General features: G+C 39.2%; 3 protein-coding genes across 3 annotated transcripts; 2 read left to right on the top strand and 1 right to left on the bottom strand.

The window, feature by feature from the left end:
• Positions 1–434: 434 nt before the first annotated feature.
• On the bottom strand, positions 435–1989 carry LOC104214122 (class V chitinase-like). Its single transcript, XM_009763747.2, has 2 exons — positions 923–1989; positions 435–702 (listed from the first exon to the last, which is right to left on the bottom strand). Exons 1-2 carry the CDS (start codon positions 1680–1682, stop codon positions 680–682), a joined length of 783 nt encoding a protein of 260 aa, XP_009762049.2. The 5' UTR covers positions 1683–1989; the 3' UTR covers positions 435–679.
• Positions 1990–17133: 15144 nt separating this feature from the next.
• On the top strand, positions 17134–22412 carry LOC138880732 (uncharacterized). Its single transcript, XM_070160905.1, has 6 exons — positions 17134–17953; positions 18597–19166; positions 19356–19583; positions 19735–20225; positions 20844–22002; positions 22204–22412. Exons 1-6 carry the CDS (start codon positions 17134–17136, stop codon positions 22410–22412), a joined length of 3477 nt encoding a protein of 1158 aa, XP_070017006.1.
• Positions 22413–23762: 1350 nt separating this feature from the next.
• On the top strand, positions 23763–24089 carry LOC138880731 (uncharacterized). The gene has a single exon (XM_070160904.1). It carries the CDS (start codon positions 23763–23765, stop codon positions 24087–24089), a length of 327 nt encoding a protein of 108 aa, XP_070017005.1.
• The last annotated feature ends 699 nt before the right edge of the window (positions 24090–24788 follow it).

Genomic DNA, 24788 nt, shown 5'->3' with positions numbered 1-24788 from the left:
TATACAGAAAAAAAATGTAATTTTCTAGTAAAAATATTAGTTTTAATTGTGTTGTTATAATAAAGGTGTAATTCTTTATTTAAAATGCTAATTATATCTATTTTCATATCCGAGATGTAATTTTTATATTTACAAATAAAAAATACCTATTAGGTTGAGCCGAATAAACTAAAAAAAAATAACGAATAAACATTCCTAATAAATTCCGTATTAATTATGATAAAGTATACATTAGAGGTAATTATGGCACCCGCCACCTTCAATACCTAAATCTGCCGTTGTTTGTGGGTTATTACATAGTCAGCACGGCTGGGAATTTTCCCGGGGGGGGGGGGGAGATACTCCCAAAAAAGGAAATAATAATAAATAAAGAAGGTGTGACATGGCTGACCTTGAAACTATTTTATTTTATTTTCTGAATCTGGAAGCAAAAACATAACCAGCTTAATCTAAACGTGCAGTACATCACACAGCTTTTATTGTAGTATATGTGGAAATTTATGGATCAAATAAAAAAGACAAAAGAGTTCAAGCTACTTTGAATATCATCTCTCCTATTCAATGTTTTTATTTATTATTTATTTATTTATTTATTAACAAATCTCCCAGTCAAAGTAGACCGCAATAAAGATGTCCCAAGGCCAAATAATCCAATTATAACCAAAAAGAGAAATCCAACCTATGCTTCCCAAGCTTGTGATGCTGCCAAAATAACAAGGATAAAAATTAGAAGAAAATTAATTTAATTAACCAAAATCTATAGTAATTGAATGTAATTTCTTTTATGCTGACTGTGCGAAGTGTTTTTACATTAAAATATAAGATAATTAAAATTAATTAAATAAATAACTTTTATAGAAAATTAACTTATTATAACAAGTTAAATTGCACTGATAACGTAAAAACAGATTAATTTACTAACCTTCTTGAGAAAGAGTCCACTTATTATCCACCCCAACATGCCATGCAAAATAACCGAGCAATCCCTTCTTCTTAGCAAAAGCAACTTTAGTAAAAATGGTATTAAATTCATCAAAATTAATCCATGTTGTTCCCAAATAGCAATAATTCCCAACAATATCAGCATCAAATGTTATTGTTGCCCTGACACAAAATTCACTTATTTCTTTATACCCCTTTGATCCATCTCCACCACCAATAGGTCCTCTGGCCGGTGCATTTAAATCATGATTTTTTCTATTCAATAATCTCCATGCGTAACCGAAAAATGGTAAACCTAATACTATTCTCTTAGAGGGAATTCCAGATTTAATCCAATTTTCAATTCCAGCACTTCCACTAATATTTTTTCCAGAATCTTGATCTAATAATGCTGCATGAGGTCGCGTTACACGCGAAAGATTAGGAGAAGTGAAATTATAAGCCATTAGATTAATCCAATCTAGACTTTTTGCTAATGACTTTGAAGGGTAATTCAAAGTACCATTAATTTTTGGTTTGTAATAAACTGCTAAACTTAGTAACAATGCTTGTTTACTTGATGATTTAGCTTCCAAGATTATCGCGGATTGCCATTCTTTTATAAGAATTTCTAAGTTGATCATGTCTGAATTTGATTTAGGGTAAGTCCAATAAAGATCTAAACCATGGAAATTAAAAGATCTAGCTAAAATTATCGATGAATCGATGAATTTTTTCCGAGAAGTTGGATTACTAGCCATGGTAGAAAAAGTGACAAAATTAGAATCCTTAATTGACAATAGGGTTTTAATTGAAGGGTTTTTTTGTTGAACATTTTTTGTGAAGGTGGAAAATGGTGATATATTTGATGAGGAAATGGAGACTTGAAAATCTTTGGGATTAATATCAGCAAATGCACAAAAAATATGAGTGAAATATTTGGATTCAATTTCAGAAGCTGAGAAATTGAAGCTAGAAAGCCAATAGGCTGATCTAACTACTTGTTCTTGACATAAAGCAAAATGTTGAAGAAAAACAAAGGGAAACAAGAAGTAAAGAAGATTTTGGAAAGACATTTTAGCTTAAAATAATATTTGCAACTTAAATTGGTTTGAGAAATGAAAGTTTAGAGCTTGAATATTTATAATAGGGGTGATGGGCATAAGATTGGCAATTTTAGTAGGCATTTGGACATAAAAATCGTAACTTCTTTTTTTTCAAAAAAAGTATTTTGATTTAAGTTGAAAAATGGTATTGGAATATGAAATTGTGTAATTTTATAGTTTTGTGAGTGGGGAAAAAAGTTTTTTTGAAAAAGTGGTCAAAACCATTTTTTGGTTTTTGAAAATTTTATGTTCGATTTTTTTTTAAAAAACTTATAAAATTTCACATACAAACATTTTAAAAAAAAAATCGAAAAAAAAATTGTATGGACAAATGGGTCCCATAGCACTACTCTTTGAACAAAATTCTTCTACTTCGGCTGGTATTATCCAAACTTAGGAAACATTTTCTAGTGGTTATTTAGTGTTTTCACATGCCTAATTAAGATATATGTTATCAACTTGGATTTTATTTGGATAAGGCCTCTTGTAATTTGAACTAGGAAATACATAACACGATTGGTTTTATATTGTACGCGCTGACTGTGTAAAGAAATTTTTCTCTAAAAATATTATGACTTTCCCGTTTTAGGTTACTATATATCAAGTTTGTAATGAAGATTTATATGTTAATGCACGTAACTTAAATTTAACTTTTTTAAGCTCCGACCTCCATTTTCTTTTTTGTTTGTGTTTATATCTATCAACAACAACAACAATCTAGTGAGTTCCTATAAATGGAGCCTGCGGAGGGTAGAGTGTATGCAGATCTTACTCCTATCCCGAAGAATAAAGAAGTTGCTTCTGAAAGACCCTCGGCTCAAGAAAACGAATTTGTATTTATCTCTCTGTTCTACACAAACTATTATATATTTATATTAGCTATAAGAGAAGTTCATTAAAATAGTACAAATATGTTTGGCATTAGTTTGAGTGAATTTCTCTGTTTTTTTTTTTTGGGGGGGGGGGGGTTTGGGGGGGTGGAGGGAGTTGGTGTGAGAGAAATAGAACGACTATAATTGCAATAATTGACTTTTCTACCAGTAATTGCTGGCTATACAATGTGATTGACTTTGTTAAGTAACGTGCTATTTTAAAAATGACAATTGACTTTGACTACAATTGAGAGAGGACTTTGACTACACTTGCGTTTTAGTAGCCGCTCAAATTTATTATATGTATAGTTAAATCTGTCGTTACGTATGAAAAGTGTCACTTTATGAAACGATAAATTTGGTGTGGTGACATTATTACCTTATTTTTTCTTTCATCTTGCCCTTCAACAACAACAACAACACCCAGTATAATCCCACGGGTGGAGTGTACGCATACCTCATCTTGTCGTTCCTTATTATTAAATAATCATATTATATTCTTTATCCTGCTTTTTTATACAATAATTTTACTTTGTATCCTATTTTTTCTTGGTAATGTTGCAACTTTATTCTTCGTATTATTGGTGCGTGACCTCATGAAACAACGGTAAACGATACAATCTATCCAAATATTTTATTCATTAAACAATATAGTACAACACAGTACGACACAATACAATATGATACGATACATTATAAAATAACAGGTAACAACCATCCAAACAAGCTGTAACACCATGAAACTCTTTTCAGCTTATGTTCCTTACAAGTACCAATATATCAAGCTCTCAAGACCACTGAAGCAGTTTTGAAAACACCACTTTAATCCATGCAAAAAAAACATATATAGCCGTGTATACGGTTAAAATCGGGTTCACCCGATTTTAAGGATCGAAGATCGATCCAGTGATAGATCAGATCGAAGCGTGAGGATAAGACACCGAGTTCGGATTCGAGGTACCTAGCAAGATCGAAACCGATAATGATCGAGGTTGAGCAGGACAGACATCGAGCAAGACCGAACGGAAAGACGAGATATCTGTGACTGGTCGAAGATCGTGGCGAAAATCTCGAAACAGATCAAATCAAAAGGCGGTTGTTTAGTTAATCATGAGATTTACTACTATAAGTAGAATTGTATCATAGATAGGATTCATCTACTATATAAAGAGGGTTCTAATAATTTGTAAGAGACATTGTTCTCACGTATCAAAGCAGTATAACACTTTCTCTTTAGCTCATATTCTTGTTCATCAGCTTGTTATATTTTTAATTGTTCTTGCATCAATCAGTTCGAGGGTATCCATGCTTGAGGGCCGAATTCCATTCAAATACTAGTTTGCTTTATCTTATTGTCAATTTCTATTATTAATCTTCATACTCATCAATTGGTATTAGGTGAAATCATGTGTCCTTAAAATCACATTTTAAGTTTGATTGTTATCCAGTTGTTAGGGTAAATAGTTTGGCGTCCATCGTGGGGCTAAGGATAATAGTGATTACCTGGTATTAATTCTCATAACACACATTGTTTTACGCTTGTTCTTGTAAGTATCTTTGATTTCAGGATCAACATGTCGAACTCTCAAATAGCACCCACACATACAGACAACGACCTTGGTCTTTAGGGCGAGAACAAAAATATAACCGCCCCGGGAAACGGAGTACCTCCAGTCAACCCCGATGGACCACCATCTATGAACCCAATTGACGTCAGCTCCCATGTTGCCATTAATGGAAATTTGGGCGTCGATCCTAAAAATAACATCTGTAAAGATGCTCGAGTAGCCGATCAGAATGCACAGAGTGGTAAAGAGGGCGGAATTATCCTTCGAATGATATTCGAGATGTTGTAGACTCAACAAGCTGCGATAGCACAAATCCAAAACCAAAATCGAGCACCAAGCAGAATCGAGCTCGAACCATCACAAGAAGTTGCTCATAGAGATGAACCTGTACCAGAGAGATCGAACGCCAATGAGTTGGGGACTGACCCCGCCATTACAAAAATGCTCAAGGAGCTCACTAAATGGATTGAATCATGTGGAAAAAAAATAGAGGCAAATGACAAAAAGGTAGAAACGTACAACTCCCGAGTTGACCAAATACCGAGGGCACCACCGATTCGAAAGGGTTTGGATTCGAAGAAGTTCGTGCATAAGCCTTTCCCTCCATGTGCGGCTCCGAAGCCCATTCCGGAAAAAAATTACATGCCAGAAATTCCCAAATACAATGGAACCATCGACCCCAATGAGAATGTCACTTCTTACACATGCAAAATAAAGGGGAATAACTTAGAAGATGATGAGATTGAATCTGTTCTATTGAAAAAGTTTGGAGAAACTTTATCGAAGGGTGCCATGATATGGTATCATAACTTACCACCTAACTCTATTGATTTGTTTTCTATGCTCGCAGATTCTTTTGTGAAGGCCCATGCCGGAGCCATTAAAGTTGCAACAAGAAAATCAGACCTCTTTAAGGTAAGGCAGAAAGATAACGAGATGTTTAGAGAATTCGTATCTCGGTTCCAAATGGAGAGAATGGATTTGCCTCCAGTCACCGACGACTAGACTGTTCAAGCTTTTACACAAGGTCTCAACACTCGGAGTTCCATATCTTCACAATAGTTGAAGCAAAATTTGATCGAATATCTAGCTGTCACTTGGGCCGATGTACACAATCGGTATCAGTCAAAGATTAGGGTCGAAGACGACTAATTGGGGACTTCAATTGGTCCGATTTATCCCAACAAGCCCGTGGACAGAGTTAAAAGGGACGTCGATTGGGAATCACGATCGAATAGAGACAGATACCAGCCATACATTGGATATCAGAGAAGTAACAAGCCTGGACGTAACCTCGTACGAAATGATAGAAGGAATGATCAGGAACAGAGTTCCCAGGGGCTCACGAGCAATAGTGGTTTCGATAGGGATGTCGAATCCAAAGAAGCACCTCAACTGTCAGAATACAACTTCAGCATCAAAGCATCACATATTGTATAAGCCATTGGACGGATTAAGGATACTAGATGGACCAGACCCTTACAAACTGATCCAGCTCAAAGGAACCCTAATCAAATGTGCAAATACCATGGTACCCATGGTCATAGAACCGAAGATTGTAGATAGTTGAGGGAGGTGGTATCCCATCTATTCAACGAGGGTCACCTTCGAGAATTCTTAAGATCGAGCCAAGAACTATTTCAAAAACAAAGATTCGAACAGACAGAACTAGCAGGAAGAGCTACAACATGTGATTCACATGATTGGAGGAGTCGATGTTCCTCAAGGACCGGTATTTAAATGCACCAAGGTGACAATCATGAGGGAAAATCAAACTCGGGACTACTTACCAGAAGAAACCTTGTCCTTTACCGACGAGGATGCAGAAGGAATCGAGCAACCTCGCAACGACGTACTGGTAATATCTATCCTTATGAATAAAATTCAAGTTAAACGTGCGTTGATTGATCCAGGTAGCTCGGCCACTATTATTTGATCAAGGGTCGTAGAACAACTCGCCCTGCAAGATCAAATTGTGTACGCAGCTCGAGGACTTAAGGGCTTCAACATGGCGAGTGAAACCCCCAGAGGAGAAATTATTTTGCTAGTGAATGTGGCTGGGACTATCCAAGAAACAAAATTCCATGTGATCGAGGGTGACATGAGATACAACGCTCTGCTCGGGAGGCCTTGTATCCATAACATGAGGGCAGTACCTTCAACACTTCATCAAGTTCTGAAGTTCCCAACATCAGAAAGAGTCAAAACGGTGTACGGTGAACAACCCACCGCCAAAAAAATGTTTACAATTGATGAGGTGATACCGGTATCGGCGCTTTCAGCTACAAAGGTACCAGAGTCAAAGGGAAAGCAATAAGTCAAATAGTAACCACAGTTATCAGCCTCAGCTCGATCGGATGAGCAGGAAACTTTCAATGATGATGATTATATGATACCTCGAACATTCATAATCTCCGATGATTCTGATGCAACGAAGTCAATGATCAAAGAGCTGAAATAAATCATACTGATTGAGCATCTACCCGATCGAAGGGTATACCTGGGCATAGGATTAACCCCCGAGCTCAGGGAAAAACTCATTAAATTCCTTATCAAAAATATGGATTGTTTTGCTTGGTCCCATCTTGACATGACAGGGATCCCAATGGAGATTACTACCTATCGATTGAGCTTGGACCCAAAGTTCTGACCGGTAAAGCAAAAGAGAAGGCCCCAGTTCGAGGTTAAGCATGCATTCATCAAAGACAAGGTAACCAAACTTCTCAAAATAGGGTCCATTCGGGAGGTAAAATATTAATGTGCGTAGACTACAAAGATTTAAACAAAGCATGCCCTAAAGATTCTTTTTCTTTGCCGAATATCGATTGCATGATCGATGCCACAGTCAGCCCCGAGATCCTTAGTTTTCTCGATGCCTAATCTGAGTACAATCAAACATAAATGAACCCGTAGGATTAGGAAAAGACTTCGTTCATCACTAAATACGACACCTATTGTTATAACGTAGTACCGTTTGGACTAAAAAATGTTGGTGCCACTTATCAACGCCTAGTAAATCGAATGTTCGAAGAACAAATAGGTAAATCAATGGAGGTTTATATTGATGATATGTTATTTAAGTCCCTACGAGCAAAGGACCATTTAAAACATTTGCAGGCGACCTTCGACATACTAAGAAAGTACAACATGATTCTCAACCCGGAGAAATGTGCATTTGGGGTCGGTTTGGGCAAGTTCCTCGGCTTTATAGTATCAAATCAGGGAATCAAGATCAACCCCGATAAAATCAAGGCAATCGAAGAATCACAGTTGTTGATAAAGCTAAGGTTGTACAGAGGTTAATAGGGAGCATAGCTACCCTAGGTCAATTTATTTCGAGGTCCTCATATAAGAGCCACCGGTTCTTCTCACTACTCAAGAAGAAAAACAATTTTGCATGGACCCTGGAATGTCAACAAACCATGGAAGAACTGAAGCGGTACCTGTCGAACCCGCCTTGCTTCACACCCCGAAAGCGGACGAGCAACTCTACTTATATTTGGCGGTCTTGGAGATAGCAAGAGCAAGGTACGCAATTTCCTGTTTACTATGCTACTCGGACCCTAGGTGAGGCCGAGACCCGAGACCCATACTTAGAAAAATTGGCGCTCACTTTAATAAGCGCCTTTAGGAAATTAAAACCATATTTTCAATGTCACCCAATTTGTGTGGTGACTACCTATCCCCTTCACAATATTTTGCATAAGTACGAACTCTTGGGTTGATTGGCCAAATGGGCCGCCGAGATCAGTGGGTACGATATCGAGTGTCAACCCCGAACGTCCATCAAGTCTCAAATCTTGGCAGATTTCGTGGCCAACTTCACACTAGCCCTCGTACCCGAGGTCGAAAAGAAACTATTATTAAAATTGGGTACATTATCGGGGGTGTGGACCCTCTTCACAGACGGCGCTTCTAACATGAAGGGGTCTGGGCTAGGCATCGTTTTGAAGACACTCACAGGTAATACTATTAGACAGTATATCAAAACTTCAAAATTAACTAACAGTGAGGCCGAGTATGAGGCCATGATTGCAGGTCTCGAGCTAACTAAGAGATTGGGAGCAGATGTCATCGAGGCCAAGTGTGACTCCTAACTTGAGGTAAATCAAGTCAACAGAACTTTTGAGGTTCGAGAAGATTGAATATAGAGGTACTTGGATAAGCTACAGGTGTCTCTACATAGATTTAAAGAATGGACCCTACAGCACATACCTCATGAGCAAAATAGCGAGGCCAATGCCCTTGCAAATATAGGGTCATCAATCGAAGATGACGAACTTAGCTCAGGGACTGTCGTACAATTATCGAGGTCAATAATCGAATAAGGTCACGCCGAAATAAACTCCACAAGCCTAACCTGGGATTGGAGGAATAAGTATATCGAATACCTAAATAATGGAAAGTTTCCATCGGATCCTAAGGAATCAAGGGCTCTGCGCATGAAGGCCGTCGATTCACATTGGACAAGGATGGAATATTGTATAGGAGAATGTTCGATAGACCATTGGCGATATGTTTGGGAGCAGGAGACACTGATCACGTTCTATGGAAAACTTACAAGTGCATTTGCTGAAATTATTCTGGTGCCAAGTCATTGGTTCGTAAAGTCGTCAAAGCAGGGTATTATTGGGCCGATATGGAAAAGATACAAAAGAGTTTGTTCGAAGATGCGACAAATGCCAAAGGTATGCATCGATGATTCACCAGCCCAGAGAACAACTCCACTCGGTCCTATCCCTGTGGTCGTTCATTAAATGGGTAATGGATATCATCGGCCCTCTACCATCGGCCCCAGGTAAACTAAATTTATTTTGTTTATGACTGCCTATTTTTCTAAGCGGGTTGAAGCACAGGCCTTCGAGAAAGTTAGAGAAAAGGAAGTCATAGACTTCATCTGGGACCACATTATATGTTGATTCTGGATGCCTGCAGAGATCGTATGCTACAATGGAAAGCAATTTGTCAGCAGCAAAGTGACAAAGTTTTTCGAAGACCACAAAATAAAAAGGATTCTATTAACGTCGTATCATCCTAGAAGGAACGGACAGATCGAATCGACAAACAAGACCATCATACAAAATCTAAATAAAAGATTGAACAATGTTAAAGGAAAATGGAGAGAAATTTTTCCTGTGGTCTTTTGGGCGTATCGAACGACGTCGAAATTCAGTACGGAGGCAACACCATTTTCTTTGTTCTATGGCGTCGAAGCTCTGATCCCGGTCGAAGTCGGGGAACCTAGCTTCAGGTTTTGGTATACAACGGAAGAATCAAATCATGAGGCTATGAATACGAACCTCAGATTACTAGATAAAAGACGGGAAATCGCCCTAGTTCGAATGGCTGCACAGAAACAGTGGATCGAAAGGTATTACAAACGAAGAGCCAATCTTCGACACTTTAAAATTAGGGACATAGTTCTGAGAAAGGTCACCCTCAATACTCAAGACCCAAACGAAAGAAAACTTGGTCTGAACTGGGAGAGAGCATATCAGGTTTTCAATATCGTTGGAAAAGGATCCTACAAACTTGGCACGATAGACGACGAGCAATTACAAAACAATTGGATGTAGACATGTAATTTTTTGACCCACACATTAGAATTACTTTTAAAAGTTCTAGTATTTTTAGGATATTTATTTGAGTTATTTCTATAGAATTTCACTTCATTTTTAATTATAATTCTATTTTTTAAGGCACAAAAATTGAAAAATACAAAACTAGTTTCATGTTTTATCTTATTTCTATTTAATATTAGGTTATTAATATTTTTATATAGCGATATTATTTTAGTTTTGCCATGACTTTAACGTATTTTTCTTTATTCTTATTTTAGTATAATCTCTGGAAATACAAAATATCTACACTTTATATTGCGGTTTACCTTAATTTAGTTCTATATTTTATTCCTTACTAATAATTTACAATACTCTTATTTTATTCAAAGGAAGAATGATTTTGGGGTAGTTATTTTAATTAGATTTCAATTTAAGATAAAGTTGGCCCAATTTTGTGGAATTTCAGCAGCCCAATTTCCTCCATACCCGCCCCAAACAACCCAACAACCTACCTCCCCCATGAAACCCGCCTGACCCGCCCCAAGTACCCGCCAACCCGCCCTAATTTGTTTTAATCTTAGCCATCCAAAACCCCTGAATCCAACGACCACGATTAATCCCCACACCCCCATATAAAAACTTAATCTTCATTAACCCTAACCTAATCAAAGAATACCAAATCGGCGCCCCACCCTTCACACGCCTCTGCCGCCGTGACACCTCCCAAACCCACCGGAAATTCCTTCCACGTAAGCATTGGTCCCCTCATGGTCCCCCCCTCATCATTAGTAATTTATTCTACGCATTTTCTTCCTATTTTTCATCTTCAGATTTACTCTTTTAGGCAAAAATAGGAAAAATGGGGTGCATAGGATTGAGTTGCACTCGATCTACTCCCTCCATTTTTCTTATCTCACCAATAGAAGAGATTTTTCGATTTTTGTTTTGATTTTCTGGGAATTTTGTTGAGATTTTTCGGTTTTCTTGGAGAGGAAGGAAGGAGAAGCTTCTAGGCTGCCTATATATTTGGGTCTTGGACAGAATTTTCGGGAAGAGAAAAAGATAGAGGAGAAACTGTGAGAACAAAAAAGGGTTCTATTATTCTTTGAGTTTTTCTCAGATTTCTTTTTTGGTTTACATTTCAGAAAAAGAAAAAAAAAAGAAAAATAGTTGAGTTTAGGTTTTGATCGAATTTGGTTTCCATTTCAAAAATCAGAAAACACCCCCCCCCCAAAAAAAATATTTTAATTTCTTCCATTCAATTTCTATTTTCCGAAAATGGTTGAAGTTGCATGATTAAGCCGAGGTTTGGAGCCGATTAGAGTTCCTGCTTGTCGTCCGAGGTCTGGTTGTGGTCTTAATCGCGGTTCATTCGATTTTGTCGTTATTTCTCATAGGATTCCAGAATCGAGGAGTATGTATTTGTTGCTTTTTCTACTGTTATATTGAAGGCAACTTTCCTCACAGGTTCACCTTACTTCCCCCCTCTTCGTTCAATTTATTTAGATGCAATCTTCTTCTGTTACTTGCTCTATTTTACTCCTGTGTTTATACATGTTAGTGATGGGAATATGCTTGGTTTAGACATGTCGGATTGTAGTTCGATCTCACTCTTTGATCATTGATTTGGTATGTGACTATTTGGAATATTAGTGTTTAATCGTTTTGAGTTTTACACGATGAATATGGAAACCATTGGATTTGTTGTCTTAGTTTATTTGTTGACAAAGATCTGTTGGTGCCTCCTTAATAGTTTGAATTGGTTGGTTTAATTTCATGTTTTATAAATATAGTTGACAAGTTATGTTTTACTATTTTTACCTACAATGAGGCCTTCGTTGTTGGTTGAAAGCGTGATTCTCTGCTCATATAGCCAATTTTAGTCACAAATGAAAACATGACTGAATTTCCTTCAAGCATTTACTGGAATCCAATTCTTGAGACATTGAATCTATTAGTATTTTCCTTTCATTCTTGGCGTTTATTTCTTTTACTAGCTTTGTGTAAGATTTGGAATATTCTAGTGTTCTGCCCTTTTATAAGTATTTTATAATGTGATTAGAATACACTGTTAAATGAAGGGGTACTTTCACATGAGTAGTATTTTTAAAAAACAGAAAAAGAAAAAGTAGATTTGAGGTTTAGATGGTCTTATGGATTGGAGCTTAAAATTACAATGTTAGTAACATTAATATCCAATTATGGCCATGAATCTTCCTTTTAGTGTAGTTAAAAAATCAAAATTGTAAAAGTTGCAGTTAACTTTGCCAACTCATATTAAATTGTGGTCATTCCCTTGCTTTGTCTTACTCGGTCATTAACGAAAATTTCAGCTAGGCATTTGCCCATTTCTTTGTTTGCATTAGATATTATGAGTTACGCTTTAAGAATGCTCTCTGTTTGCTTCGCCTTTGTTTTGGTCTGTTCCGAATGCTTTGTATCATATTGTGCACACATCTCTTGTTGATGAATATGGATCGTTGGGTTGGGTTTAAATAGAACGAATTAAATTTGAACATGAATTGAATTTTCCTTTTATTTAATACTCTTTTATTTATTTTACTTTTATAACTTACCTGTTAGTAGCATGTTTAGGCTGACCACATTTGGGTAGGCGAGTCTCAGGATTTTTGTTGGTTTCGAGGCAAGAGATCATTCCCTTAGTTAAATTTGTCCGGAGAATGCCCCGAAGGATTTGTATATGTTTTATTCCGGGGTATGCCCTGAAGTATTTGTACTTGGAGATCGATAGTAGAACTCGTAGTATTTCATTTTTGTTTTTTTAGGTGGGGACGACCTCGAGCTTCGTGTGTGCTTATTTTGCTTTTTCGTGATTTTACCTCAACTTGAATATTTTTAAAAGCCGACTAGATCAAGTATGCAACCGTACTCGTTACGTGACTTGGGGAGTGCCTAACACCTTCTCCCTGAGTCAAATGAACCCCCTTACCCGAATCTCTGGTGTAGACTTAGTTGTAGAGTCCGAAGTGTTTTTAAAAGGAAAAATTATTTTTAGAAAAAAAAAACGGTGACCTGACACACCGAAATCAAATGTCAGGTGGCGACTCTGAGTTAATCCTTTTGAACACAAAATTTTGTCACTTTTTCAAGCTTTTACTAAATCTTTTATTATTTTAAGAGGGTTAGTGAGGTTGTAAAAAAGGGGTGTGACATCTCTGGCGACTCTGTTGGGGACTTGCAGGTTCGAGCTAGTACCTGATCTTGTTGGCTTTTAGAATATTTGGTTGAGGTTTTTATGCTTTTCCATTAGCTTTGCTTGATTTTTATTATATTTTTATATTTTGCTATTATTTTCTAGTTGTTTATGTGTTTACAGTTTTTGCTTTATGTGTTTACTGCTTTATAATTGTCATCATTTGCATAACCTCACGTCTTCTTTCTGCACCAAGTCTTCCGGAGTACGTTTGAGCGTATACGGCCTTTTGTGAGACACCTGTGTCTTTAGGAGGGTGGGGTGGGAGCGTGGAGTGGGCGGACAGCTAGAGCAGCCGCCATCGACCATGTGCCGCCCCGAATTGCCTTGTCTAGTGAACCCAAACCGTAGGTCAGCCTTTAGGTCATGCTTATGTGCATCATATCATTTAAACCTATCAGGGTTCGGTCCCAGGCACCGTGTCCCATTGTAGGAGGCCTATCCAAATTATGTCAAAATGGGCTTATGGCCCAAAAAGACATTTAATCATCCCTATGTGCTACATGTTGCATCTCTTTAAGGGTAAATGGGTCATTTGGCGGACCAAAGATATTTGAGAGTGAAATATAAAATGAAGCAAGCAGGGCCCACTCGCATTTTTCTTTCATAATCTTTCAAAAATCAAAAAAATTTGAAAATAGAAAATCCAAAAAGATTTTACACTTTTCCATCATTTTCCAAAAAAAAAAGAGAAATAGAAAATTCAATAAGATTTTACACTTTTGCATCATTTTTCAAAAATTCACAAAAAAAAATGAAAATAGAAAGTCCAAAAAGATTTTACACTTCTCCATTATTTTCCAAAAATTCAAAAAAATGAAAAAGAAAACCCAAAAAGATTTTACATTTTCCATCATTTTTCAATAAAACAAAAATACATTTTTTCCAAATTAGTGTCATTTTTAAGCTTTCTCTCATATCCAATCTTCCCGAACTATGCGAACCGGATTTCGTCTTTCGGGGCAGGATACGTAGGCAACCCACATAGGGTCCGATTTTTTTAGTAAGTCTTAGGTTCTTGGATTCGCGGGGTCTTAGCCAAATCTTGCATGGCTAGCCACTTTTGGCCACATCAGCCATTCTTGCAAAATGGGGTCATTTTTGCAAAAGTGATTCAATTACCCATATCTTAGAATCTTGAGTCTACAACTAGGTGTCATATTACTTTAAGGTCCGTCCTTTCTGAGTTTGCATCTTTAGCCACTTCTGGCCATATCGGCCGCTTTTGCAAATTGGGTCATTTTAGCAAATTAATTTAGGGCTATGATTATTGGGAGTTTGAATCTGTATAAGCTTTGGTGAGGTATTTTCATGTCTTTGAGGTCACCATTGTTGAGTTTTTACTTTTAGCCATTTTCGGCCCCTTAGGCCATTTTGCAAAAATAGCCCAACCGTCCCGTAGGAAATATTGTGGTGTCACATAATATCTTGAGTCATTAACCATGTTTTCCCCATTCAGGTATGAATCCACTTACCAATGCTAGAGTATCAATGGTGGTCAAAGTCCCTAGAAGACTAGTAAAATGGTGGAACATATTCACATTACTTGAGCAGCGTGATCTGATGGGTAAATTAGGGACTCTTATTTCTTTGATGGACATCACCTCCCGTCCCGACCTTGTAGAAGCAATGTTGACATTTTGGGACCCACAGGGAATAGTATTCAAGTTTGAGGATCTTGAGATGACACCCACCTTAGCTGAGATAGCCGGGTTAACTCGCTTGCCATACCTAGACAAGGATTTGATTTACACAAGGGCTCATTCAAGCACCAAGTTCCTTAAGATCATAGGGATGGATTTAGAAAATCACGTGGGATGTTTCGATCAATCTTGGGTACCTTTGGACTTTTTATTCGAGAGGTTTGCTCGTCCTACTAGGTATGAGACTTTCATAGATGAATTTTCCATATCATATGATTCTTGGAAGAAGAGGTGTCCTATGGTCTTCTCTATTGCATTGTTGGGTCTTCTGGTATTTCCTTTGGAGGGTAGACATATTAGCACGCGCCTGGGGTCAATAGCCTTTGCACTTTTTCATGATAAACACAGTAGTAAAGTCACCTTGGTTCCGACAATTCTAGCAGAGAGCTATCGTGCTTTGACCAGGATTCAAGAAGGTGGGAGGTTCTTTGAGGGAACCAACTTGTTGCTACAGCTGTGGATAATAGAACACTTACATCCCGCCACCATGTTTGAGAAAGATGTGATTGACCGTTGTCTGAGAGATCGAGTGAAGTACATCGAGCATAGAATGACGTTCGATAAGTTTGCCTTACCACTTGGAGTTCAGGCTTGGGTTGATTATTTAGGGTCCTTGAATGAAGAGAAGATTTTGTGGTCATACCTTTGGATTGATTTGGACGTGATCTTAGCAGGATCTCGTGTGCAAGACTTCTTGGTACTGATTGGACTTTAGTGTACTAGACCATATACCCCTGCTAGAGTGATGCGTCAGTTAGGGAGGCGGCAAGAAGTCCCCTACATTCCTGATTCTCGTGACTTCATTAGGGAATTTGACACTATGCCTCATAGGGAGGACAACATCCAGACCTATTGGCGTCATGCAATGAAGATGGGTAAGGATACTTTAGCAGCTGACCCACATTCACCTAGGTATACCCATGAGTACTTCATATGGCTACAGTCCACTCAGCGGGAGGTTAGCAGGCCATCGCCTCGACGTGTTAGAAGAGTATTTGACGAGGAGGCCACCTCGCAGATATTGCTTAGACAGTTGATGGATCAATTTACCCATGAAGAGGAGGCCCATACAGTAGAAAGGGTTGGGGTTCGAACTACACTTCAGTCACTAAGATCATAGTTGGAAGGGTTGGTAGAGAACATGGGACAGCACCGTGAGTACCTTACTAGAGTCAGCCTTCCAGATGCAGGCGCACATTCCAATATTCTCATTCCCAGCTTCGAAGTGTCCTTGTAGGGTATAATACAGAGCTTAGATTCGACAGGATTGATAGGGCCATCCGGACCTTCATCAAACCCGTCCTAGCCAGGACCGTCGCATTCAGGAGTAGTTTGAGGAGTCGTTCTATTTAGATGTTTTGGGATTGTCTTATGTTTGTCTTTTACTTTCATGTCTTGTCTAGGAGTACTGAGTCCTTTAGGTAGTGTCAGAGTTTGTCGTAGTATAGTTAAGTCTGTCAGGCCTTTCATTATCGTACTTCCCATTGTATTTTAATATTAACAAGTTTTAAAATGAAAATCCCAAAAAGATTTTATTTTTAGTTTATTTTTCATCACTTTTCCAGAACTACGCTTGGTCTGATTCATGATGGACATGATACGTAGGCAACCTACATCGGGTTCGATCAAACTATTTTTGGTTCCAAAAAAAGGAGAAAGAAAAGAAGAAAGTGATAAGCCAAAAGAAAAGAGTGGGAAGAAAATGATGTGCAAGAAAAGAAAGAGAAGGAAGGATTGAAATGAGCAAATTGGGATGATGTCATATGACCCTACGACCCTCAAAGGCATTTTAGAACCATTAATTATTGCTAGGTGCATTGCACGTAACGTGATATTATTATTTGATAAAATCCCTAATGCTAACATGGTGGTTTTGTGTTGTTGTCCTCTGTTATTTTTATTCAATTTTCAGGAAGGTGGTTAGTTTGTTGGCATCTTGGCAAGTCATCCATACAACACCCGATCAAAGCATCAAACAGTCATGGTTAGCAATGAAACAGACATTGGAGCTGTAGACCCACCAAGGGAGATTGTTGAGTCGGAATCGGAACTGCAAGAGGAGGTCCGAAGGTTGAAACATCAGATGGCGGAAATGTATCAGGCTTGGATTAAGGGACACCCTCCACCCTCATTCCCTACCAACTACACATAAAACCCTGCTTCCATTCCACCACTCTCCCAATCCCAGATGCCCAATACCATTGATCTCTCCCCACAACACGCACCGAGCTTTACCACTTACCACAAATACCCCGGCACTTCGGCCCAAACTTTTCAGGCTCTACCAGCCAAAACAACCTCGTACCATGTTTCGACATCTGCTCCTATTTTCTTACCCCCTCCACAAGCTACCCTCCATCGATCCTCTAGTGAGCCTGCATTCCCAGCTCAAGATACCCAATATTATGCCCCGGAACCCACATTCAATGTCCCAGACCCTTACTCCTACACTCCCCACTTTGAGACTCATGTTGAAACTGATAAACCACCCAAGAACACAGAGCAGGAGGAGATGTTTAGGAAGGTAAAGAGTGTGGACTATAAGGTTTTGTGTTTGTTCCCTGATGTCCAACTGCCTGTAGGGTTCAAGATGCCTAAGTTTGACTTGTATGACGGACATGGGGATCCTGTAGCTCATCTGAGGGGTTATTGTAGTAAAATGAGAGACGCTGGGGGAAAAGACAAATTACTGATGGCGTACGTTAGCCATAGTCTGAGTGGGGTAGCTTTAGAATGGTACACCCGCCAGGACGCCAACAAGTGGTACACATGGGACGATATGGCTCAGGCCTTTGCCAGGCACTTTCAGTACAATATAGACATTGTCCCGGACCGCCTATCTTTGACCAAGGTGGAAAAGAAACCCAGTGAAAGCTTGAGAGAATATGGGTTCCAATGGAGGGAGCAAGATGTACGAGTCAATCCTTCGATGGAAGAAGACGAGATGGTTGAATACTTTCTTCAAGCCCTGGAGCCCACTTACTATGACCACTTGATCTCAGCCATTGGTAAGTCTTTTAATGATGTGGTTAAGATGGGAGAAATGGTGGAAGAGGGGCTCAAGTCGAGCAAGATCATGAGCTATTCTACTATAAAAGCAACCACCCAGGCAATCCACAGTGGTACCGGAAGTCTGCTAGGCAAGAAGAAGAAGGAAGATGTTACTATGGTTGTCTCCGGGTCATGGCATGGCTAAAGGGGTTCACCTTATCAGTACACCCCGACCTCAAACCTATGCCCAAGCTCCATATAATCCACCCCAGCATTACTTTCCCCCGTAAAAACCCCAATACTCAGCTAGGCCATCCCAATACCTTGTTCATCATGCACAGTCATATGCTCAACCCCCTCCTTACCCACAATGGCGTGCCCCAACCCCATAAAATACCTACCCAACTCCACAAAATACCTATCCACCTCCACAACCCTACCAAATCCCCAATGGTTCAAATTTTCGATCAAGGCCGGAGTATAGAAGAAAGAGGCAGCAGTGGAAACAAACCTTTACCCCGCTTGGAGAGTCTTATGCTAGTCTATTTCAAAGGTTAAGGTAGTTAGACGTCTTGAGGCTGATTGAGTCAAAGATACTAAATTCCTCTCCAAAGAACCTCGATTATTCCCTAAGATGCGCCTATTGTTCTGATGCTCCAGGGCATGACATAGAGAAATGCTGGCATTTGAAAAGGGCAATCCAGGAGCTCATTGATACAAACCAAATTGTAGTCCAAAACCCAGACACCCTGAACATCAACCAAAACCCTTTTCCAGCCCATGCAGAGATGCATATGATTGAAATAGTTCACAAGGATGGGGAGCCCAAGAAGTTTTCTAAGTCCGTCATGATGATTCGAGCCAGTGAAAGTAATTTGGTTAAAGCTCCAAACTCTACCAAAGCAAAGCCCTTGACAGTTGAAGGGGCGACAAAAAAGCCGAGCTCGCTCAATTTGAAGCTACCGGTGTTGGTCGTGAAAGGGCCTTCGAAAGATATTGGGGCAAGTCCGGAAAGCTCAAAAGTGGTAGTGCCAGGGATTCCAAGTAAGCCTGTCATAGTTGTGAAGGGGGCTCCTATTACCCCTATAATTATTAAACCAGTAACCCAGCTGCTAGTGGTTGATGCCAAGGATGTTCCATGGAATTACAAACAAGTGATAGTGACATACAAAAGAAAAGAAATAGAGGAAGAAGTTAATGAAACTGGAGGATTGACTCTATCTAGGAGATGTTTCACCCCATAAGAATTAAGGAAAGCCAAGCCATTCAAGGATAGCCAAATGCCAGTAAAGAAATCGGTCACCGAGGAATAGGCTGAGGAGTTCTTGAAAAAGATGAAAGTGTAGGATTATTCCGTTGTAGAGTAGTTAAGGAAAACACCAACTTAGATTTCTCTTTTGTCTTTGCTAATACATTCAGATGAACATCGTAGGGTCTTGATGAAGATTTTGAATGAGGCACATGTTCCTGATAAGATCACAGTGAATCACTCGGAAAAGATAGCCAGCAAGATTTTCAAAGTAAACAAGATCACTTTCTCAGATGATGAACTTTCTATGGAGGGTACAGAACACAACCGAGCTCTTTATCTCATGGTGAAGTGTGAAGATTCTGTTGTCTCAAGGGTTTTGGTTGACAATGGCTCTAGTGCGAATATTTGTCCCCTATCTACTCTACAAAAATTGAAGATTGGCACCAAAATAATCCACTTGAATAGTGTGTGTGTTTGAGGCTTTGATGGGGGAGGTAAAGATTCTGTCGGAGATATAATGCTTGAAGATTAGCAAATTGTCGACAGGGCCAGTTGAGTTCACCATGGAATTCCAAGTATTAGATGTGGTTGTCTCCTACAATTTGCTATTGGGCAGGCCCTGGATACATGCTGCTAAGGCGGTCCCGTCTTCTCTCCACCAAATGGTGAAGTTAAAATGGGACAGGCAGGAAATAGTTGTGCACGGTGATGAGGACATGTCAGCTTGTAATGACACAATTGTTCTGTTTATCGAAGCTGAAGATGATAAGGGACCTTGGGTCTATAAAACTTTCGAAACAGTGTTTGTTGAGAAGATTCCTGAAGGAAAATGCATTCCGGGTCCTAAGCTATCCTCCGCTTCTGCCATGGTAGCGAATGAAATGTTGAAGAATGGTTTTGTGCCGGGCAAGGGTCTGGGCTCATCTTTGCAGGGTATTGTGCATCTAGTGCGCCCTAGTGGGAATTCGAGTACATTTGGTTTGGGATTCATGCCCACAGAGAAGGACGTGAAAAGAGTTAAAAATCTGAAACAGAAGGTATGGTCACTCCCCAAGCCTGTCCCGCACATCTCTAAGTCTTTTGTCAAGCCAGTGGCCAAAAAACCTCCAACCTCCTAAATCCCAAAACCTGTGGTCGATGTTGATGAAGAGCTGATTAAGAGGTTCCAAAGTCTGTTCGATGAGGTCAATATGGTAGAAGTTGGTGAAGGCTCTAATAAAGCAGATGTGCAACTCGTTGGCCCAAATGTAAAGCTTAGCAATTGGGAAACTACTCCTCTCCCCACCAGGAAGGAGTTTTGGTAGTTTGCTTTGTTTGTAATCTAGATTTTTATTTTTTGCTTGTTTTGATGTTCAAACCTTTCTATCCTTTTATTTTCAATGAAATGCAATTTTCCATTTTCCATTATTCCTAATAGTGTTTCATTTTGTTCTTTTTATGCTGGTTGCAATGACATGATATGCATGAAGAATTTTTAGCCGAGTCTTAAAAGCCAATCTAATTCGGAAATAATAATCCAAGAAGTAGAATATGATGATGAAATAGCATATGATGAAGAAACAATATTTGAGGAAATCAGTAAAGAGCTAAAACAATTTGAAGAAAAACCAAAGCCTAATTTGAGTGAAACTAAAGCAATCAATTTAGGGAACCAGGATGATGTTATGGAAACCAAGATAAGTGTGCATTTAGAACTGCAAGTTAAGGAGGAGATAATCAAAACATTGTTTGATTACAAAGATGTTTTTGCATGGTCATATAACGTTATGCCGGGCCTGAGCACTAATCTGGTAGTTCATAAATTGCCAACTGATCCAGCATTCCCTCCCGTCAAGAAAAATTTGCGAAAGTTCAAGACTGATATGAGTGTGAAGATCAAAGAAGAAATCACAAAGCAGCTTACTACAAAGGTCATTCGGGTCACGCGATATCCCACTTGGTTAGCTAATGTTGTGCCAGTACCAAAGAAGGATGGTAAGACCAGGTTCTGTGTTGATTGCCGTGATCTTAACAAAGCAAGTCCAAAGGATGATTTTCCATTGCCGAACATTAACATTCTGATCGATAATTGTGCCAAGCATGAGATTGGGTCTTTTGTGGATTGTTACGCGGGATATAACCAGATCTTGATGGATGAGGAAGATACAGAAAAGACAGCGTTCATCACGCCATGGGGGACATATTGTTACCGGGTAATGCCATTTGGTTTGAAGAATGCTGGAGCAACCTATATGAGGGCGATGCCCACCATATTTCACGACATGATACACAAGGAGATTGAGGTTTATATAGATGATGTGATCATAAAGTCGAAGAAGCAGTCTGACCATGTTAAGGATTTGAGGATGTTTTTCCAAAGGCTCCGTAGGTACAACCTCAAGTTCAATCCAGCAAAATGTGCATTTGGTGTCCCCTCTGGGAAACTACTGGGATTCGTGGTCAATCGACGCGGTATTGAGTTGGATCCGTCAAAGATCAAAGCCATTCAAGAGTTATCACCGTCAAAGAACAAAATAGAGGTGATGAGCCTGCTTGGAAGGTTAAATTACATTAGCAGGTTTATTGCTCAGCTCACGACAACCTGTGAGCCCATCTTTAAGCTGCTGAAGAAGAATGTTGCACTCAAGTGGACTGACGAGTGTCAAGAAGCATTTGATAAGATTAAGAGGTACCTGTTGAATCCACATGTACTAGTCCTACCAGAGCCTGGGAGACCTTTAATTCTCTTTTTGACAGTCTTGGATAATTCTTTTGGTTGTGTATTGGGTCAACATGACATCACGGGAAAGAAGGAGCAAACAATCTATTATCTCAGTAAGAAGTTCACTCCCTATGAGTTTAAGTACACTCTACTTGAGAGGACATGTTGCGCCTTGACTTGGGTGGCACAAACGTTGAAGCATTATCTATCGTCCTACACTACTTACCTCATTTCTCGCATGGATCCTCTAAAGTATATCTTTCAGAAGCCTATGCCTACGAGAAGACTTGCAAAGTGGCATATTTTACTTACAGAGTTTGACATCATCTATGTGACTCGGACCGCGATGAAAGCCCAAGCCTTGGCCGACCACTTGGTCGAGAATCCGGTAGATGATGAATATGAGCCATTGAAGACTTATTTTCCTGATGAAGAGGTCATGTGTGTTGACGAGGCTGACCATGATGAAAATCCAGGTTGGAAACTCTTCTTCAATGGAGCTGCTAACATGAAAGGTGTCTGAATAGGGGCTGTACTTATCTCTGAAACAGGGCAACACTACCTTGTAATAGCCCAGCTTTGATTTTATTGCACCAACAACATGGTTGAATACGAAGCATGCATTCTGGGTTTGAGGTTAGATATAGACATGAGAGTCCAGGAAATACTGGTTCTGGGAGATTCAGATTTGTTGGTTCACCATATTAAAGGAGAATGAGAGACTCAAGATTTGAAGCTCATACCGTATCGACAGTGTCTGCACGATCTTTGTCAATGATTTAGGTCGGTAGAATTCAGACATATTCCCAAAGTTCATAATGAGATTGCTGATGCCTTAGCTACCCTGGCGTCAAGGTTACATCATCCGGACAAGGCTTATGTTGACCCCATGCATATCCAAGTTCGTGATCAACATGCTTATTGTAATGTGGCGGAAGAGAAAATCGATGGCAAACTTTGGTTCCATGATATCAAAGAATATATCAGATCGAAGGGTATATCTAGTATATGCCACAATTGATCAAAAGAGAACCATTCGACGTTTGGCTAGTGGATTTTTCTTAAGTAGGGGAATCTTGTACAAGCGGACTCCAAATTTGGGACTACTGAGGTGCATAGATGCTAAAGAAGCTTCAACTATCATGGCCGAAGTGCATTCTGGAGTTTGCAGGCCGCATATGAATGGGTATGTGCTGGCAAAGAAGATACTTCGAGCAGGTTATTATTGGCTCACCATGGAACGAGATTGCATCAGCTTTGTTCACAAATGTCATCAATGTCAGGTACACGGTGATTTGATTTATTCTCCCCCATCTGAGTTACACACAATGTCTTCACCTTGGCCCTTTGTTACTTGGGGCATGGATGTCATTAGACCAACTGAACCGGCAGCGTCAAACGGGCAGGTTTATTTTGGTGGCCATTGATTACTTTACCAAGTAGGTCGAAGTTGTAACTTTCAAGTCCGTGACCAAGAAGGCAGTGGTGGATTTTGTTCATTCAAACATCATTTGTCGGTTCGAAATTCCCAAGGTGATCATCACAGATAATGCTGCTAATATCAACAGTCATTTGATGAAAGAGGTATGCCAACAGTTCAAGATCATGCATCAAAACTCCACACCGTACCGCCCCAAGGCAAATGGAGTTGTTGAGGCTGCCGACAAGAACATAAAGAAGATACTTCGTAAGATGGTTCAAGGTTCTAGGCAGTGGCATGAAAAGTTGCCTTTTGCCTTACTAGGTTATCGCACTACTGTTCGCACTTCAGTAGGTGCAACTCCTTATTTGCTAGTATACGGAACTGAGGCAGTTATACCTGCAGAAGTTGAGATTCCATCCCTTCGGATCGTTGTAAAAGCTGAAATTGATGATGTGGGTCAAAACCCGGCTAGAGCAGTTGAGTTTGATTGATGAGAAAAGATTGGCTGCAGTATATCATGGTCAATTGTATCAGAAGAGAATGGCAAGAGCATACAACAAAAAGGTGCATCCTCGGAAATTCGAAGTGGGCCAGATGGTATTGAAATGCATCCTTCCTCATCAGGCTGAAGCTAAAGGCAAGTTCGCTCCAAACTGGCAGGGGCCATTCATAGTGACAAGAGTGTTGCCCAATGGTGCTTTGTATTTAACAGATGTAGAAGGCAAATGTGTAGAGATGTCTATTAATTCTGATGCGGTCAAGAGGTACTATGTATGAGTTATTTGCTTATTTTCAGTCGTATTTTGTACTTGGCATGTTCAAAGTTGAAATGACGAAGGCATTTTGTTCCACTACCCAAACACTTTATCCTTTGTTATCCCTTTTGAACCTTATTTATTTTCTTTCATACCCCTCTTTTGGAATCAGTAGCAGAATTAGAGAATGAAAAAAATGAATGAATGAAAAATAAGAAAAATGAAAAAAGGAAAAAGAAAAGAAAAAAAAGAAGAGAAAAGAAAGAAAGAAAGAAAGAAAGAAAGAGAAAAAAAAAGAAGAAAAAAGAGAAAAAAAGGGAAAAAAGAAAAAAGAGAAGAAAAGCAACAAAAACAAACAACTTCCTTTTGAACTACGTTCGACCTGATTCCTTTTAAGGATACGTAGGCAGCCTTACGGTTCGGTCCCATCAAAATAAAATAAAAATTCCCCAGACTCAAAGAAACTGGGGAAGAAGTTTTGGTTTTGAAAAGATCTGATTTCAAAAGTTGTAATTTTGACCCCTTTTCATCTTAAATTATTTTGAGCCTTCATGCCACCCTTTCTTTCTAACCCTGTCCAAAAGCCCATATTACGGTCCAAAGAAAGACCTTCCGATCAATCTTTGAGGATGCCAGGTCAAGCGAGATAGAGGTATGATTTACATCATGGGTAACACTTTGTTCATGGGCACAAGAGAAAAAATTTAAAATGAGAGAGTCT

This window comes from Nicotiana sylvestris, chromosome 11 (genome assembly GCF_000393655.2).
Source record: "Nicotiana sylvestris chromosome 11, ASM39365v2, whole genome shotgun sequence".
Taxonomy (NCBI): Eukaryota; Viridiplantae; Streptophyta; class Magnoliopsida; order Solanales; family Solanaceae; genus Nicotiana; species Nicotiana sylvestris.
The sequence above is the reverse complement of the archived record's forward strand: the minus strand, read 5'-3'. Positions and strand labels throughout refer to the sequence as shown.

Excerpts from the sequence above, each read along its gene's own strand:
- LOC104214122 (XM_009763747.2), bottom strand. The coding sequence starts at position 1,682 with ATGGCTAGTAATCCAACTTCTCGGAAAAAATTCATCGATTCATCGATA. Across the intron at positions 703-922 it reads GTGGACTCTTTCTCAAGAAG|CATCACAAGCTTGGGAAGCA; the intron begins GTTAGTAAATTA and ends TTATTTTGGCAG.
- LOC138880732 (XM_070160905.1), top strand. The coding sequence starts at position 17,134 with ATGCCCAATACCATTGATCTCTCCCCACAACACGCACCGAGCTTTACC. Across the intron at positions 17,954-18,596 it reads CCACTTGATCTCAGCCATTG|GGCATGACATAGAGAAATGC; the intron begins GTAAGTCTTTTA and ends CTGATGCTCCAG. Across the intron at positions 20,226-20,843 it reads TTAAAAATCTGAAACAGAAG|GATGATGTTATGGAAACCAA; the intron begins GTATGGTCACTC and ends TTAGGGAACCAG.
- LOC138880731 (XM_070160904.1), top strand. The coding sequence starts at position 23,763 with ATGTGGGTCAAAACCCGGCTAGAGCAGTTGAGTTTGATTGATGAGAAA.